This window comes from Bubalus kerabau, chromosome 23 (assembly GCF_029407905.1).
Source record: "Bubalus kerabau isolate K-KA32 ecotype Philippines breed swamp buffalo chromosome 23, PCC_UOA_SB_1v2, whole genome shotgun sequence".
In the NCBI taxonomy this organism is placed as follows: domain Eukaryota; kingdom Metazoa; phylum Chordata; class Mammalia; order Artiodactyla; family Bovidae; genus Bubalus; species Bubalus kerabau.
In genome coordinates, this window is record NC_073646.1 from 3,642,492 (window position 1) to 3,658,936 (window position 16,445).

Below are 16,445 nucleotides of genomic sequence, written 5' to 3' on the forward strand. Positions count from 1 at the left end.
CCTCGACTCTGGACAACTTAAAGTGTCTCTGTGCTATAAATAACGCAGCTGTACCTCCTGGGGTAGAGATCTTTGTGTTCCTTAGTGTCACAGTTAGCCTACATACATATTGCCCGAACTTGGAGTAAAAATTAAGGTCATCATTCCTTTATTTCTTCATTATTTCTGTCCCACCCCACCTGATAAAACTGTCAGGAAGTCAAGTACCTTTCTCTTGGTGTCAGAGCATCTCAGAAATTCACTCAAAGGAGTCAGTCACTCTTGCTTTCTGCTGCCAGGTGGAGAGAGAAGGCGAAGTTGGACCCGCCCAAGGCCATGATTGTGTGAGTTGCTAGAACCCAGTGTAGCTACTGAAGCTTGATCTTGTTTGATCTCCTGGAGGCCTGTTTTGCTGCAGCATTGATGCTCATGGCTCACATCCCGTTGGGGGTCCACCTCTGGCCTGGGGTCACAGCTATTGGAGGTCAAGTTTATTTTATCCTCCATAAAATTCTGACTGTGCTCCATGGTGGCTCCATGCATGGGGGCTCCCAACTCCACTGTGTCAAACCAGCTCTGGCCATGAACACCCAGCTCAGATTTACCCTTCCACCTTTGAGAATCCTGTTGGATCCTTGGGGTCTTTTTTTATGTGGAATGGACTTCAATCAGATTTCTTCTACATCATAGCTGTATCTGTGAAACAGGATTTACGTAAGTGTATATGAAGATGATAATATTTGGATATTGATTGATTTGTAAAGTAATGAACATTTTAACTATTTTCTCTATAATATTTGGATTTGATTGGTATGTAAAGTAATAAACATTTCAACTATTTTCTCTCTGTATATGTATATTAATAGATTTTACCTTTTGATTTGATGCTGGGTTATGGAGGGCATGGAGCTTCATGAATGTTATACATTCATCATAGATTGTATCTGTTAGGAACTGAAAGATCTTTATCCTCTTTAATCCTTTTTATCTTAAAGCAGGCTTTAGTTAATATTAAAATCACATCTCTACTTCCTTTCAGCTTGTGTTAATTCATTCTCTCAGACTTTCTAAAATAGTTGACTTGATGAAGGGTTCTTTCCCTGTGTCAGTGTCTTTTTTCTTTTTGTTTTTAAGCTTCTAGTACACTAGATAAAATTAGAATATAATTCTATACTTAGAAAGAATAGTCACTGATGAATGTTTCCATCTCCCATTCACTGCTACAAATAAAGGAAACAGACTTCCCTGGTAGTCCAGTGGTTAAAAATCCACCTGCCAACGCAGGGGACATGGGTTCCATCCCTGGAGGAAGATTCCACACCTTCCGTGGGGCAACTAAGCCTGTTGCCACAACCACTGATGCCTGCACTCTGGAGCCCAGACTCTGAAACAAGAGAAGCCATGGCAATGAGAAGCCCTCGCAAATAGGGAGTAGCTCCTGCTCTCCACAGCTAGAGAAAGTCCCCGTGCAGCAACAAAGACCCAGTTCAGTCAAAAATAAATAAATACATTTATTTAAAAAAACACGAGTATAAAATTAATACATGCTTTGTAAGACACAGTTCTCCATGGGTTTATTGCTTTTCTGCACATTTTGTGACCAGAGACATTCACTTCTTTTGTTCTAGACCATTTCTTCAAGGATGTTTCTATAATGAACAGCACTGGAAGATAGAAACAGTGTGTCTTTCCAGAGCAAAGGGCAGACTTTTCACCATCCAGTGTAGGCAATGGCACCCCACTCCAGTACTCCTGCCTGGAGAATCCCATGGATGGAGGAGCCTGGTGGGCTGCAGTCCATGGGGTCGCTGAGGGTCGGACACGACTGAGCGACTTTACTTTCATTCACTTTCCTGCATTGGAGAAGGAAATGGCAACCCACTCCAGTGTTCTTGCCTGGAGAGTTCCAGGGACAGGGGAGCCTGGTGGGCTGCCGTCTATGGGGTCACGCAGAGTCGGACACGACTGAAGTGACTTAGCAGCAGCAGTGTAATAAATGTATTCTTTTTGGGCAAAGTTTCAGCCAGGCTTATTTCCAATGACAAGATCTGATCTCTTAAGCTTGAGGAATCCTCTCCTGTAACACATCCATTGTGTATGCAGGTGGTACTTGTCCTTATTTACATCATTCTGTGAGAATCAGGGCTTAGGAACTGGTGTAAATGCAGGTACTCTGGCTCCTGCTCCTGCTGGGAGTAACACAGGCCTCATTCTATTTTGCTACATAGTTACTGCATTTTTTTTTTTTTTTTAGCAAATTGAAAGTTGGTGGCAACTCTGTGTCAAACAAGTCTCTTGGTGCCTTCTCCCCAGAAACATTTGCTCACTTTGTGTCTCTGTCCTATTTTGGTAATTCTTGCAATATGTGAAACTTTTTCATTATTCTGATAGTTTTATAGTGACATATAATCAGTAATCTTTGATGTTACTACTGCCAAAGATTCTGGCTCTCTGAAGACTCATAATGGTTAGCACTTTTTTGGCAAAAAAAGTATTTTTAAAGTAAGGTATGGGGCTTCCCTGGTGGTTCAGTGGTAAAGAATCTGCCTGCCAATGAAGGAGACACAGTTTGATCCCTGGTCTGGGAAGATCCCACATGCTGTGGAGCAACTAAGCCCGTGCACCGTGACTACTGAGCCTCCGCTCTAGAGCCCATGCTCTGCAATGAGAGAAGCCGCTGCAATGAGGAGCTGCACACCACAACTAGAGAGTGGCCCCCACTTGCTGCGACTAGAAAAAAGCCCACACAGCAACGAAGACCAAGCAGAGCCAAAAATTAATATATATGTAACATTATTTTTAAAATAAAGTAAGATATGTTCATTTTTTTAAAGCCACAATGCCACTGCATAGATAATCGTCTTGCCTACTTTTTGGCCTCTTTGTACCACATGATGATGGTAAAAAATATTGTCTAAGGTTTAGATGTCACTCTTGGGTCAAAACTTGAAGACATTAGAAATGAAGCCAGCACTATGGTGATAAATCCCAGACAAAATTCCCTGGGACCTAGCTGATCTGGCCCTGTGCCCAGAGATGGAAAGATTCAGTTATTAAATCCTTGTTCTTCTCTCTAATGAGGCTCTTAGGGAATTTGGTCCCAATGGCTGTGAAGTTCTTGCAAACACCTGCTCTGTGATTGCCCCAAATATTTTTCCTGCACAGGGGACTAGGACCATGAACCCCTGCTCTCCACTCACAGAACCTGTCTGTGTTTCTAAGACATTCTGGTCCTCAAAATGGATAGAAGCACTGATGACCACTTATCCAGACATGAAGAATGCTTGATGGCAATAAGCACCATCCTCCCCCAGGTAAAAATACAGCAGCGAAGACACTGATGTGTATTAAGACAGGAAATCTTTAATGGAACCTCCTCTGCTATGTCTTCCAGATGCAGGAAGTTAATAGCAGGAAGTCAGTCAAGATGAACCCAGTAATGATCAACCATTCCTCTTGTTTCTTTAAGAGCCATGTATGAGTTAGGTGGGTAGGGGAAGAACTGGAGTATTTAAGCAGAGACTATATACTCAAAGGGAGAATGCATGGCACCCCATTCCAGTACTTTTGCCTGGAAAACCCCTTGCACAGAGGAGCCTGATAGGCTGCAGTCCATGGAGTCACAAAGAGTCAGACATGACTGAGCGACTTCACTTTCACTTTTCCCTTTCATGCGAAGGAAATGGCAACCCACTCCAGTATTCTTGCCTGGAGAATCCCAGCGACGGGGGAGCCTGGTGGGCTGCCATCTATGGGGTCGCACAGAGTCAGACACGACTGAAGTGACTTAGCAGCAGCAGCAGCATATAGTCAAAGAGTCATGCTGTGTAGAAGCTTGCCTGTTTTTCAGATTTTTTAAATAAAAATTTCATCAGTTATGCCTCAATAAATCCTCAATAAAGTACAGGGGAGAAAGCAATGGTATTTTTCAAGATAATAATACACCATCAGCTGACTGTTCATCGGTTTCCTCGGTGCCTCAGTGGTAAAGAATCTGCCTGGCAATGCCTGCCAATGCAGGTTGGATCCCTGGTTCAGGAAAGATCCCCTGGAGGAGGAAATGGCAACCCACTTAAGTATTCTTGCCTAGAGAATTCCATGGATGGAGGAGCCTGGCGAGCGATAGTCCATGGAATCACAAAGAGTTGGACACGGCCTCGCGACTAAACAAGCAGTTGGTTGTTCTATTCACGGCTCTTCCAGACCAGTCAGCAAAGACTGTCATTCCCCAAAGCAGCCACACGAGGGCTAAAGTTTTAGGCGCTTAGTTGTGTCCGACTCTTTACGACCCCATGAACTGTAGCCCTACAGGCTCCTCTGTCCATGGGATTCTAATAACATAAGAATCAGTGAGTCCAATGGGGAGAACATCAGAACTGAGTGTTGGAGATCAGGAGCGTAGGTGGGGTGACCACAACGGGAGGAGCAAATCTGTAAACTGATTTGCAAATGGGATCCTGCCTGGAGCCCGATTTGGCAGCTATTGACCTTCCTTGTCTGGGTTTCTGATTTCACTGTTGTCTATTCACCTAGATTCAGCTTAGGAGAGAGGCAAACCAGTCGAGTGTCTCTGAGTTCCTCTTCCTGGGGCTCTCCAGGCAGCCCCAGCAGCAGCAGCAGCTCCTCTTCCTGCTCTTCCTCACCATGTACCTGGCCACCATCCTGGGAAACCTGCTCATCCTCCTAGTCAGCAGCTTAGACTCCCACCTGCACATCCCCATGTACTTCTTCCTCTGCAACCTGTCCTTCGTGGACATCTGCTTCTCCTCCACCACTGTCCCCAAGGTGCTGGCCAACCACATACTCGGGAGCCAGACCATTTCCTTCTCTGGCTGCCTCATGCAGATGTATTTTCTCTTTGAGTTTGCTGACATGGACAATTTCCTCCTGGCTGTGATGGCCTATGACCGCTTTGTGGCTGTATGCCACCCCTTACACTATTCAGCAAAGATGACCCCCCAGCTCTGTGCCCTGCTGGTCACTGGATCGTGGGTCACTGCCAGCTTGAATGCTCTGTTGCACACCCTGCTGATGGCTCGACTCTCCTTCTGTGCAGACAATGCCATCCCCCACTTCTTCTGCGATGTGACCCCCCTCCTCAAACTCTCCTGCTCTGACACACACCTCAATGAGGTGATGATTCTGACTGAGGGTGCCCTGATCATGATCACCCCGTTCGTATGCATCCTGGCTTCGTATGTCCTCATCACCTGTGCGGTCCTGAGGATCCCATCCACAAAGGGGAGATGGAGAGCCTTCTCCACCTGTGGCTCCCACCTGGCTGTGGTTTCCCTCTTCTATGGCACCATCATTGCTGTGTATTTCAACCCTTCATCCTCACATTCTTCTGAGAAGGACACTGTAGCTACTGTGATGTACACGGTGGTGACCCCCATGCTGAATCCTTTCATCTACAGCCTGAGGAACAGAGACTTGAAAAGGGCTCTTGGAAAAGTGGTTGGCAGGAAAATGTTTTCTGTCTCAGCAGAGAATCAAAACTGAGCCTCCTCCCCATGCAGATTTATTTTCTTAGTAACTAAGTAGCTGTTGAGCTGCTTTGCTAAGGGCAGTCTGGAAGGAAACGTTGATGGACAGGGAGGCCTGGTGTGCTGCAATTCATGGGGTCCCAAAGAGTCGGACACGACTGAGCTACTGAACTGAACTGAGGGGCATGTAGAAGACAATCAGTATTTATTTGTGGACCTAATTCACCTATAACCCTGCTGCATCTACCAAGTAAAGAGACGTGTTTTTTTTTTTTTTTAATGACTAACTTTGAATTATTTTACAACCACATCCAATTTTTTCTTTTTAAGTGGTATGTTTAGAAAGATACATGTTCCACATATTTTTGAATATTTAAGTCACCTGGAAGTTACGGCCCACCCACTGATGTCCAGGTCCCAGCACAGACCAAATAGATCAGAATCCCTGCAAGTGGGGCCCTAACACTGAGATTTTAGAAATCTCGCGATTCTACTGTGCAGTCAGGATGAAGAATCACTGGTCTCCATCATCTTATGTGCTCTCTGTCATGGTGAGTCATAAAGATTGGGTCACAAAAACGCTCACAAGAGTAGTTATGAGACGCAGATAAAGAAACAACCGAGTGAAAGAAATATGAGGACTAAAGTCGATAGTAATATTTCAGGTGAGACTCAGAGGCTCAGGTGGACTTTTGGTTCAGAGCTTGGAGAGGGGAAGCGGCACCGAATGCGGAAACCCCCTAGAGCATCCTGATTGGCTGTCTGATCTTAGGGGGCGGGGTCATCCGGGCAATTTTTGATACTAGGAATCCAAATCAACATTTGCTCTTCCTTCTGCCGGGACCCTGGAGAAAGAAATGGCAACCCATTCCAGTGTTCTTGCCTGGAGAATCCCAGGGACGGGGGAGCCTGGTGGGCTGCCGTCTGTGGGGTGGCACAGAGTCGGACACGACTGAAGTGACTTAGCAGCAGCTGCTGGGACCCACGTGCCCTGCTTTCCTCCCTGGCTAGCAACCCTCTGCCACACCTTCAAACCAAGTCAAATGCCACCTCCACCTCCACGAGCCCTTCTGATTCTCGAGCTCTGTTTTTTTCTTTGGTTTATTCTTCCCCTCCACAAGGACTTCCCACATATTATGAGACAGTCCATACCCAAATTCACATGCAATTCACTTTATTCCCCAGTGTCTGGCACTGCTCTTAGACCCAAGGCAATGCTCAGATGTAGCTGAAAGGAAAAAAAAAAGGATGAATGAATGTCGCCTAAACTTTTATCTATTTTGGCTGTGCTGGGTCTTCGTTGCAGTGAAGGGGCTGTGTTACCCAGAGGCATATACGATCTTAGTTCCCCAACCAGGGATGGAACCCACATCTCCCACATTGGAAGGCAAGTTCTTTACCCCTAGATCACCAGGGAAATTCTTGCCTTAACTTTTAATTTGAACATTCTTGCTTGAGAAGGAGTTAAAATTTGCCTCATTTAAGAATCACTTGTTACTTGACAGGTAATACCTACATACTATGGAACATTAAAAAAAATCACTAAGAAGAAGATCAAAATAACTTGTAAATTTGCTACTCCAAGATAACTTCAGTATTACACATGGGAGAAGGCAATGGCACCCCACTCCAGTACTGTTGCGTGGAAAATCCCATGGATGGAGGAGCCTGGTAGGCTGCAGTCCGTGGGGTCGCTAAGAGTCAGACAGGACTGAGCAACTTCACTTTCACTTTCCACTTTCATGTATTGGAGAAGGAAATGGCAACCCACTCCAGTGTTCTTGCCTGGAGAATCCCATGGACGGAGAAGCCTGGTAGGCTGCAGTCCATGGGGTCACACAGAGTCGGACACGACTGAAGCGACTTAGCATAGCTTTAGAAAAGTTGGCCGCACTTTTCCCATTTGTGTTCTCATTTTCCACCTCCTTCTTCCCATCTCAGTAAAAGTCTTAGAAATTTGATTTTAATGGCCATATAATATTTTATCCACTCATGGATGCAATTTATTTATTCCTCGACTCTGGACAACTTAAAGTGTCTCTGTGCTATAAATAACGCAGCTGTACCTCCTGGGGTAGAGATCTTTGTGTTCCTTAGTGTCACAGTTAGCCTACATACATATTGCCCGAACTTGGAGTAAAAATTAAGGTCATCATTCCTTTATTTCTTCATTATTTCTGTCCCACCCCACCTGATAAAACTGTCAGGAAGTCAAGTACCTTTCTCTTGGTGTCAGAGCATCTCAGAAATTCACTCAAAGGAGTCAGTCACTCTTGCTTTCTGCTGCCAGGTGGAGAGAGAAGGCGAAGTTGGACCCGCCCAAGGCCATGATTGTGTGAGTTGCTAGAACCCAGTGTAGCTACTGAAGCTTGATCTTGTTTGATCTCCTGGAGGCCTGTTTTGCTGCAGCATTGATGCTCATGGCTCACATCCCGTTGGGGGTCCACCTCTGGCCTGGGGTCACAGCTATTGGAGGTCAAGTTTATTTTATCCTCCATAAAATTCTGACTGTGCTCCATGGTGGCTCCATGCATGGGGGCTCCCAACTCCACTGTGTCAAACCAGCTCTGGCCATGAACACCCAGCTCAGATTTACCCTTCCACCTTTGAGATTCCTGCTGGATCCTTGGGGTCTTTTTTTTATATGGAATGGACTTCAATCAGGTTTCTTCTACATCATAGCTGTATCTGTGAAACAGGATTTACATAAGTGTATATGAAGATGATAATATTTGGATATTGATTGATTTGTAAAGTAATGAACATTTTAACTATTTTCTCTATAATATTTGGATGTTGATTGATCTGTAAAGTAATAAACATTTCAACTATTTTCTCTCTGTATATTAAATAGATTTTACCTTTTGATTTGAAGCTGGGTTATGGAGGGCATGGAGCTTCATGAATGTTATACATTCATCGTAGATTGTATCTGTTAGGAACTGAAAGATCTTTATCCTCTTTAATCCTTTTTTCATCTTAAAGGAGGCTTTAGTTAATATTAAAATCACATCTCTACTTCCTTTCAGCTTGTGTTAATTCATTCTCTCAGACTTTCTAAAATAGTTGACTTGATGAAGGGTTCTTTCCCTGTCAGTGTCTTTTTGTTTTTAAGCTTCTAGTACACTAGATAAAATTAGAATATAATTCTATACTTAGAAAGAATAGTCACTGATGAATGTTTCCATCTCCCGTTCACTGTTAAAAATAAAGGAAACAGACTTCCCTGGTAGTCCAGTGGTTAAAAATCCACCTGCCAATGCAGGGGACATGGGTTCCATCCCTGGAGGAAGATTCCACACCTTCCGTGGGGCAACTAAGCCTGTTGCCACAACCACTGATGCCTGCACTCTGGAGCCCAGACTCTGAAACAAGAGAAGCCATGGCAATGAGAAGCCCTCGCAAATAGGGAGTAGCTCCTGCTCTCCACAGCTAGAGAAAGTCCCCGTGCAGCAACAAAGACCCAGTTCAGTCAAAAATAAATAAATACATTTATTTAAAAAAACACGAGTATAAAATTAATACATGCTTTGTAAGACACAGTTCTCCATGGGTTTATTGCTTTTCTGCACATTTTGTGACCAGAGACATTCACTTCTTTTGTTCTAGACCATTTCTTCAAGGATGTTTCTATAATGAACAGCACTGGAAGATAGAAACAGTGTGTCTTTCCAGAGCAAAGGGCAGACTTTTCACCATCCAGTGTAGGCAATGGCACCCCACTCCAGTACTCCTGCCTGGAGAATCCCATGGATGGAGGAGCCTGGTGGGCTGCAGTCCATGGGGTCGCTGAGGGTCGGACACGACTGAGCGACTTTACTTTCATTCACTTTCCTGCATTGGAGAAGGAAATGGCAACCCACTCCAGTGTTCTTGCCTGGAGAGTTCCAGGGACAGGGGAGCCTGGTGGGCTGCCGTCTATGGGGTCGCACAGAGTCGGACACGACTGAAGTGACTTAGCAGCAGCAGTGTAATAAATGTATTCTCTTTGGGCAAAGTTTCAGCCAGGCTTATTTCCAATGACAAGATCTGATCTCTTAAGCTTGAGGAATCCTCTCCTGTAACACATCCATTGTGTATGCAGGTGGTACTTGTCCTTATTTACATCATTCTGTGAGAATCAGGGCTTAGGAACTGGTGTAAATGCAGGTACTCTGGCTCCTGCTCCTGCTGGGAGTAACACAGGCATGCCTCATTCTATTTTGCTACATAGTTACTGCATTTTTTTTTTTTTTTTAGCAAATTGAAAGTTGGTGGCAACTCTGTGTCAAACAAGTCTCTTGGTGCCTTCTCCCCAGAAACATTTGCTCACTTTGTGTCTCTGTCCTATTTTGGTAATTCTTGCAATATGTGAAACTTTTTCATTATTCTGATAGTTTTATAGTGACATATAATCAGTAATCTTTGATGTTACTACTGCCAAAGATTCTGGCTCTCTGAAGACTCATAATGGTTAGCACTTTTTTGGCAAAAAAAGTATTTTTAAAGTAAGGTATGGGGCTTCCCTGGTGGTTCAGAGGTAAAGAATCTGCCTGCCAATGAAGGAGACACAGTTTGATCCCTGGTCTGGGAAGATCCCACATGCTATGGAGCAACTAAGCCCGTGCACCGTGACTACTGAGCCTCCGCTCTAGAGCCCATGCTCTGCAATGAGAGAAGCCGCCGCAATGAGGAGCTGCACACCACAACTAGAGAGTGGCCCCCACTTGCTGCGACTAGAAAAAAGCCCACACAGCAACGAAGACCAAGCAGAGCCAAAAATTAATACATATGTAACATTATTTTTAAAATAATGTAAGATATGTTCATTTTTTTAAAGCCACAATGCCACTGCATAGATAATCGTCTTGCCTACTTTTTGGCCTCTTTGTACCACACGATGATGGTAAAAAATATTGTCTAAGGGTTAGATGTCACTCTTGGGTCAAAACTTGAAGATATTAGAAATGAAGCCAGCACTATGGTGATAAATCCCAGACAAAATTCCCTGGGACCTAGCTGATCTGGGCCTGTGCCCGGAGATGGAAAGATTCAGTTATTAAATCCTTGTTCTTCTCTCTAATGAGGCTCTTAGGGAATTTGGTCCCAATGGCTGTGAAGTTCTTGCAAACACCTGCTCTGTGATTGCCCCAAATATTTTTCCTGCACAGGGGACTAGGACCATGAACCCCTACTCTCCACTCACAGAACCTGTCTGTGTTTCTAAGACATTCTGGTCCTCAAAATGGATAGAAGCACTGATGACCACTTATCCAGACATGAAGAATGCTTGATGGCAATAAGCACCAACCTCCCCCAGGTAAGAATACAGCAGCGAAGACACTGATGTCTATTAAGACAGGAAATCTTTAATGGAACTTCCTCTGCTATGTCTTCCAGATGCAGGAAGTTAATAGCAGGAAGTCAGTCAAGATGAACCCAGTAATGATCAACCATTCCTCTTGTTTCTTTAAGAGCCATGTATGAGTTAGGTGGGTAGGGGAAGAACTGGAGTATTTAAGCAGAGACTATATACTCAAAGGGAGAATGCATGGCACCCCATTCCAGTACTTTTGCCTGGAAAACCCCTTGCACAGAGGAGCCTGATAGGCTGCAGTCCATGGAGTCACAAAGAGTCAGACATGACTGAGCGACTTCACTTTCACTTTTCCCTTTCATGCGAAGGAAATGGCAACCCACTCCAGTATTCTTGCCTGGAGAATCCCAGCGACGGGGGAGCCTGGTGGGCTGCCATCTATGGGGTCGCACAGAGTCAGACACGACTGAAGTGACTTAGCAGCAGCAGCAGCATATAGTCAAAGAGTCATGCTATGTAGAAGCTTGCCCGTTTTTCAGATTTTTTAAATAAAAATTTCGTCAGTTATGCCTCAATAAATCCTCAATAAAGTACAGGGGAGAAAGCAATGGTATTTTCAAGATAATAGTACAACATCAGCTGATTATTTATCAGCTTCCCTGGTGCCTCAGTGGTAAAGAATCTGCCTGGCAATGCCTGCCAATGCAGGTTGGATCCCTGGTTCAGGAAAGATCCCCTGGAGGAAGAAATGGCAACCCACTTAAGTATTCTTGCCTAGAGAATTCCATGGATGGAGGAGCCTGGCGAGCGATAGTCCATGGAATCGCAAAGAGTTGGACACGGCCTGGCGACTAAACAAGCAGTTGGTTGTTCTATTCACGGCTCTTCCAGACCAGTCAGCAAAGACTGTCATTCCCCAAAGCAGCCACACGAGGGCTAAAGTTTTAGGTGCTCAGTCGTGTCCGACTCTGCGACCCCATAGTCTGTAGCCCTACAGGCTCCTCTGTCCATGGGATTCTAATAACATAAGAATCAGTGAGTCCAATGGGGAGAACATCAGAACTGAGTGTTGGAGATCAGGAGCGTAGGTGGGGTGAGCACAACGGGAGGAGCAAATCTGTAAACTGATTTGCAAATGTGATCCTGCCTGGAGCCCGATTTCGCAGCTATTGACCTTCCTTGTCTGGGTTTCTGATTTTGCTGTTGTCTATTCACCTAGATTCAGCTTAGGAGAGGGGCAAACCAGTCAAGTGTCTCTGAGTTCCTCCTCCTGGGGCTCTCCAGGCAGCCCCAGCAGCAGCAGCTCCTCTTCCTGCTCTTCCTGGCAATGTACCTGGCCACCATCCTGGGAAACCTGCTCATCCTTCTAGCCATCAGGGTGGACTCCCACCTGCACATCCCCATGTACTTCTTCCTTTGCAACCTGTCTTTTGTGGACATCTGCTTCTCCTCCACCACTGTCCCCAAGGTGCTGGCTAACCACGTACTCAGGAGCCAGACCATCTCTTTCTCTGGGTGTCTGACGCAGATGTACTTTGTTTTCATGTTTGTGGACATGGACAATTTCCTCCTGGCTGTGATGGCTTATGACCGCTTTGTGGCTGTATGCCACCCCTTACACTATTCAGCAAAGATGACCCCCCAGCTCTGTGCCCTGCTGGTCACTGGCTCGTGGGTCACTGCCAGTCTGGATATGCTCTTGCACACCCTGCTGATGGCTCGACTCTCCTTCTGTGCAGACAATGCCATCCCCCACTTCTTCTGCGATGTGACTCCCCTCCTCAAACTCTCCTGCTCTGACACACACCTCAATGAGGTGGTGATTCTGACTGAGGGTGCCCTGATCATGATCACCCCGTTCGTTTGCATCCTGGCTTCGTATGTCCTCATCACCTGTGCGGTCCTGAGGATCCCATCCACAAAGGGGAGATGGAGAGCCTTCTCCACCTGTGGCTCCCACCTGGCTGTGGTTTCCCTCTTCTATGGCACCATCATTGCTGTGTATTTCAACCCTTTGTCCTCCCACTCGTCGGAGAAGGACACTGTAGCTACTGTGATGTACACGGTGGTGACCCCCATGCTGAATCCTTTCATCTACAGCCTGAGGAACAGAGACTTGAAAGGGGCCTTGCAAAAAGTGATTGGCAGGAAAACATGCTCTTCTTGATGATGGTACCATAGATCTTTCATTGGCAGTTGTGTAAATCTTTGCCAATTGCCTGAAATGTAGCAATCTCTCAGTGTCTACAAAGAACTCAGAATAAAGAAATACTCTCAGCAGATACTTATCAATGACATGGGACTTAAGTACAACCCTTTAAACAGGTAATTGCATTTATTTCTAGTTACTTTGCAAAAAGGTCGTTTTCATTTCTAAGTGATCACTTTTAAAAGTTACACATAACAAATATTTTTGCATTTCCCTTCTGGAAATATTCTCAGAAACCACTATTGGTTTTCAATCTCAGATGTTTGATATTATCAGCCATGGAGCTTTGAAAGTATATATACTAATGCTGGACTAAACCTTGACCAATTAAATTAGTATCCTTGTGCTGGGACTTGGGCATTAGTAATTTCCCCCCCTAAAGTTTCCCTAGGGGTTTTAAGGCACTTAAAAAAAAAGTTTTATTTATTTAGTTTTTGGCTGTGGTGGGTCTTCCTTGCTGCAGTTGGGCTTGCTCTAGTTGTGGCGAGCAGGGGCTGTTCTTTATTGTGGCATGTGGACTTCTCATTGCAGTGGCTTCTCTTGCTGCAGAGCAGAGGCTCTAGGTGCCCTGGCTCAGTAGTTATGGCACATGAACTTTGTTGTTCCGCGGCATGTGGGATCTTTCTGGATCAGCAATCGAACCATTGTCCCTTGCTTGAAGGTGTATTCTTAACCACTAGACCACCGGGGAGCCCCAATGTACTTTCTCAGCTGGCAATCAGCTGAGTGACTGGAGCGATGCATTTACAAGCACCAGCTGGACTGCTGGCAATAAGCAACCTAAGGATCCCCAGGGTTGCTGCAGCCAGACAGTGGAATGAATTCTCCCTCAGAACGTTCAGAAGGAAGCAACCTTGCCAACACCTGGATTTTGGACTTCTAGCCTCCAGAGCTGTGAGACAAATTTCTGTTGTTTAAAGCCATCTAGTTTGTGGCACTTTGTTACAGCAGCCCTTGGAATCTAATATGGTATCCCCACAGAGTTGCTTGCCTTTTCGTGTATAACTGTCTTCTGCAGGTTTTTTTGCATTCTTCTTGGGTCTTCCATTCTGGCAATAAGGATTGGGTCATCTTTTTTGAAATTGTGAAGAAGTAAGAAATTTATGCAAGTTTTGCTGTTGCACTCCAAAGTGCAAAAATTGCAGCCATTGTGTGTAATGAGTGCTTAGTTAAGATGGATGGCATTTCATTTGTACACTCAGCGTTGGGCACTGGGTCTGGTTCATGTAAAGTGTAGCATGTTTCATGAAGAATGAGTAAGTAGCTTAAATCAATTTCCTTGAAGTAATTATTTTGGTTTTTCATTCTCATGCTCCCTACCTCTGTTAGACTGTATCTCCACTAGTGCAAGCACTGAGTTTTTAATTTTTTTTTTCAATTGGCCTGTAGTGGTTGCTCTAGAATTATTATTTGCCTGAATAAATGATTATATGACTGAATCAGTATGGGGAAGTCACTGGAGAGGTAGATGAGAAAGTTTCCCAAAGGAGTTGATGGTTCAGATCTCCACCACCTTTCAAGTGTTATGGAAGCCTATATACATGTTTTAATGTAGTTTTTAATGGTTAATTGTTTCCAAAACATTTTCACAAAAATTAACCCTCTTGTCCTGCTTTCTGTAATTTTTCACTTCTCTCCTTGAGCCCCCACCATCCCCTCTCTTGACTCCCTCATCTCCCTTCAAAAGGCCCAATGACCCAGACAGGCCCAATGACCTCTGCAGAAACTGTGCTCAAGCTTCTTCCCTTGCTGCCAGTACACTAGTCCCCCACCCCCCCGCCCTGTTATTCACAGTTTCACTTTCTGCAGTTTTAGCTACTCATGGTCAACTGTGGTTTGAAAAATATTAAATGAAAAATTCCAGAAATAAACACTTCGTAAGTTCTCAGTTTCACACAATTACGAGTAGCCTGATGGAATTTAACGCCACCTCTGCTTTGTCCAGCCCAGGACGTGAATTATCTGTTCATCCAGCACATCCTGACCATTAGTCACTTAGCAGTTCTCTGGGTTTTCAGGTAAACTGTCCTGGTATTGCAGTGCTTGTGTTCAAGTCACTCCTTATTTTACTTATTAACAGCCTCAAAGTACGAGAGTAGAGATTCTGGAAATTCAGATTCACTAAAGAGAAGCCATAAAGTGCTTCTTTTAAGTAAAAAGATTGACGTTTTCAACCTGATAAGGAAAGGATGAAAAAAATATGCTGAGATTGCTAAGATCTACCATAACAATCTTTTTTGAAATTGTGAAAAAGTAAGAAATTTGGAAGGACTGATGCTAAAGCTGAAACTCCAGTACTTTGGCCACCTCATGCGAAGAGTTGACTCATTGGAAAAGACTCTGATGCTGGGAGGGATTGGGGTCAGGAGGAGAAGGGGATGACAGAGGATGAGATGGCTGGATGGCATCACTGACTTGGTGGACATGAGTCTGAGTGAACTCCGGGAGTTGGTGATGGACAGGGAGGGCTGGCGTGCTGCGATTCATGGGGTCGCAAAGAGTCAGGCATGATTGAGTGACTGAACTGAACGGAAGAAATTTGTGCAAGTTTTGTGTTGCACTCCAAAGTGCAAAAATTACAGCCATTGTGTGCAATGAGTGCTTAGTTAAGACGGAATGGCATTTCATTTGTACATGATATTTTGAGAGAGACAATATTCACATAATTTCATTACAATGTGTGTGCTTAGTTGCTCAGTCATGTTGGACTCTTTGGGACCTGGTGGACTATAGACTGCCAGGTTCCTCTGTCAATGGAATTTTTCAGGCAAGAATACTCGAGTGGGTTGCCATTTCCTTCTCCATTTATTACAGTATATCATTGTAAGTGTTCTATCTTATTTATTGTTAATATCTTATTGTGCCTATTTTATAAATTAAACTGTATCACAATTATGTTAGTACAAGAAAAATACTATATATACGGTTCAGTAGATCCATAGTTTCAGGTATTCACTGGGGGTCTTGGATCATACCCCCCAAGGATAAGGGGGAAATCACTGTAACTACTGAACAGAGTCGGCTTCACCACTTTAACTAATGTCTGGTTGATGTGTATATTTGACACTAAGTTCAGTGGAATCAAACATCAGTCATATTTTCAAAATCTAGTTCTTTTCCTATTTTGGCTTCAAGAAAGAATTGCTGTCTTATATATTTTCTCTTGATCAACGGAAGCTCTAAATTATTTACTGATCTTATCTTTAAACTTTGATATTTTGTTCCAAGATTTTTTTGCATTGATTTTGCTTTGAAAAAACACCGCATCGATACTCTGGTTTCTTTTCAGAACATATAACTCTTTCGCCTTTTATTAAAGATTTCTGTGGAAAGGAACAATTCTGAAAACAATTTTTACCCAACTTTTTGAGGCCCTGCACTTGCAAGGCTAAAAGAAAACAAAACAACAAAAACCCCACTGCACTGAAATACGCTTTACTTTGGACGTTAAGCTTTCGGGGGTCCCGGGAGTTCT

At 44.3% G+C, this 16,445-nt stretch overlaps 2 protein-coding genes and 1 non-coding gene across 3 annotated transcripts; all 3 read left to right on the plus strand.

Annotated features, from left to right (window-relative positions):
* The first annotated feature begins 3,226 nt into the window (after positions 1-3,226).
* Positions 3,227-5,481, plus strand: LOC129637555 (olfactory receptor 1F1-like). The gene is made up of 2 exons (XM_055561745.1): positions 3,227-3,293; positions 4,513-5,481. Exons 1-2 carry the CDS (start codon positions 3,267-3,269, stop codon positions 5,479-5,481), a joined length of 996 nt encoding a protein of 331 aa, XP_055417720.1. The 5' UTR covers positions 3,227-3,266.
* A 481-nt stretch (positions 5,482-5,962) lies between these two features.
* On the plus strand, positions 5,963-12,928 carry LOC129638157 (olfactory receptor 1F1-like). Its single transcript, XM_055562723.1, has 4 exons — positions 5,963-6,016; positions 9,705-10,259; positions 10,673-10,764; positions 11,981-12,928. The coding sequence occupies exons 3-4, from the start codon at positions 10,690-10,692 to the stop codon at positions 12,926-12,928; spliced, it is 1,023 nt and encodes a 340-aa protein (XP_055418698.1). The 5' UTR covers positions 5,963-6,016; positions 9,705-10,259; positions 10,673-10,689.
* A 3,311-nt stretch (positions 12,929-16,239) lies between these two features.
* Positions 16,240-16,360, plus strand: LOC129638246 (U5 spliceosomal RNA). The gene has a single exon (XR_008707753.1). It is a non-coding gene; the product is annotated as a U5 spliceosomal RNA (small nuclear RNA).
* The last annotated feature ends 85 nt before the right edge of the window (positions 16,361-16,445 follow it).

What these genes read in the sequence shown, in the direction of transcription:
- LOC129637555 (XM_055561745.1), top strand. Translation starts at nt 3,267, where the DNA reads ATGGCAATAAGCACCATCCTCCCCCAG. An exon ending in TAAGCACCATCCTCCCCCAG is followed by an intron (nt 3,294 to 4,512) that starts GTAAAAATACAG and finishes CTATTCACCTAG; the next exon opens with ATTCAGCTTAGGAGAGAGGC.
- LOC129638157 (XM_055562723.1), top strand. Translation starts at nt 10,690, where the DNA reads ATGGATAGAAGCACTGATGACCACTTATCCAGACATGAAGAATGCTTG. An exon ending in TAAGCACCAACCTCCCCCAG is followed by an intron (nt 10,765 to 11,980) that starts GTAAGAATACAG and finishes CTATTCACCTAG; the next exon opens with ATTCAGCTTAGGAGAGGGGC.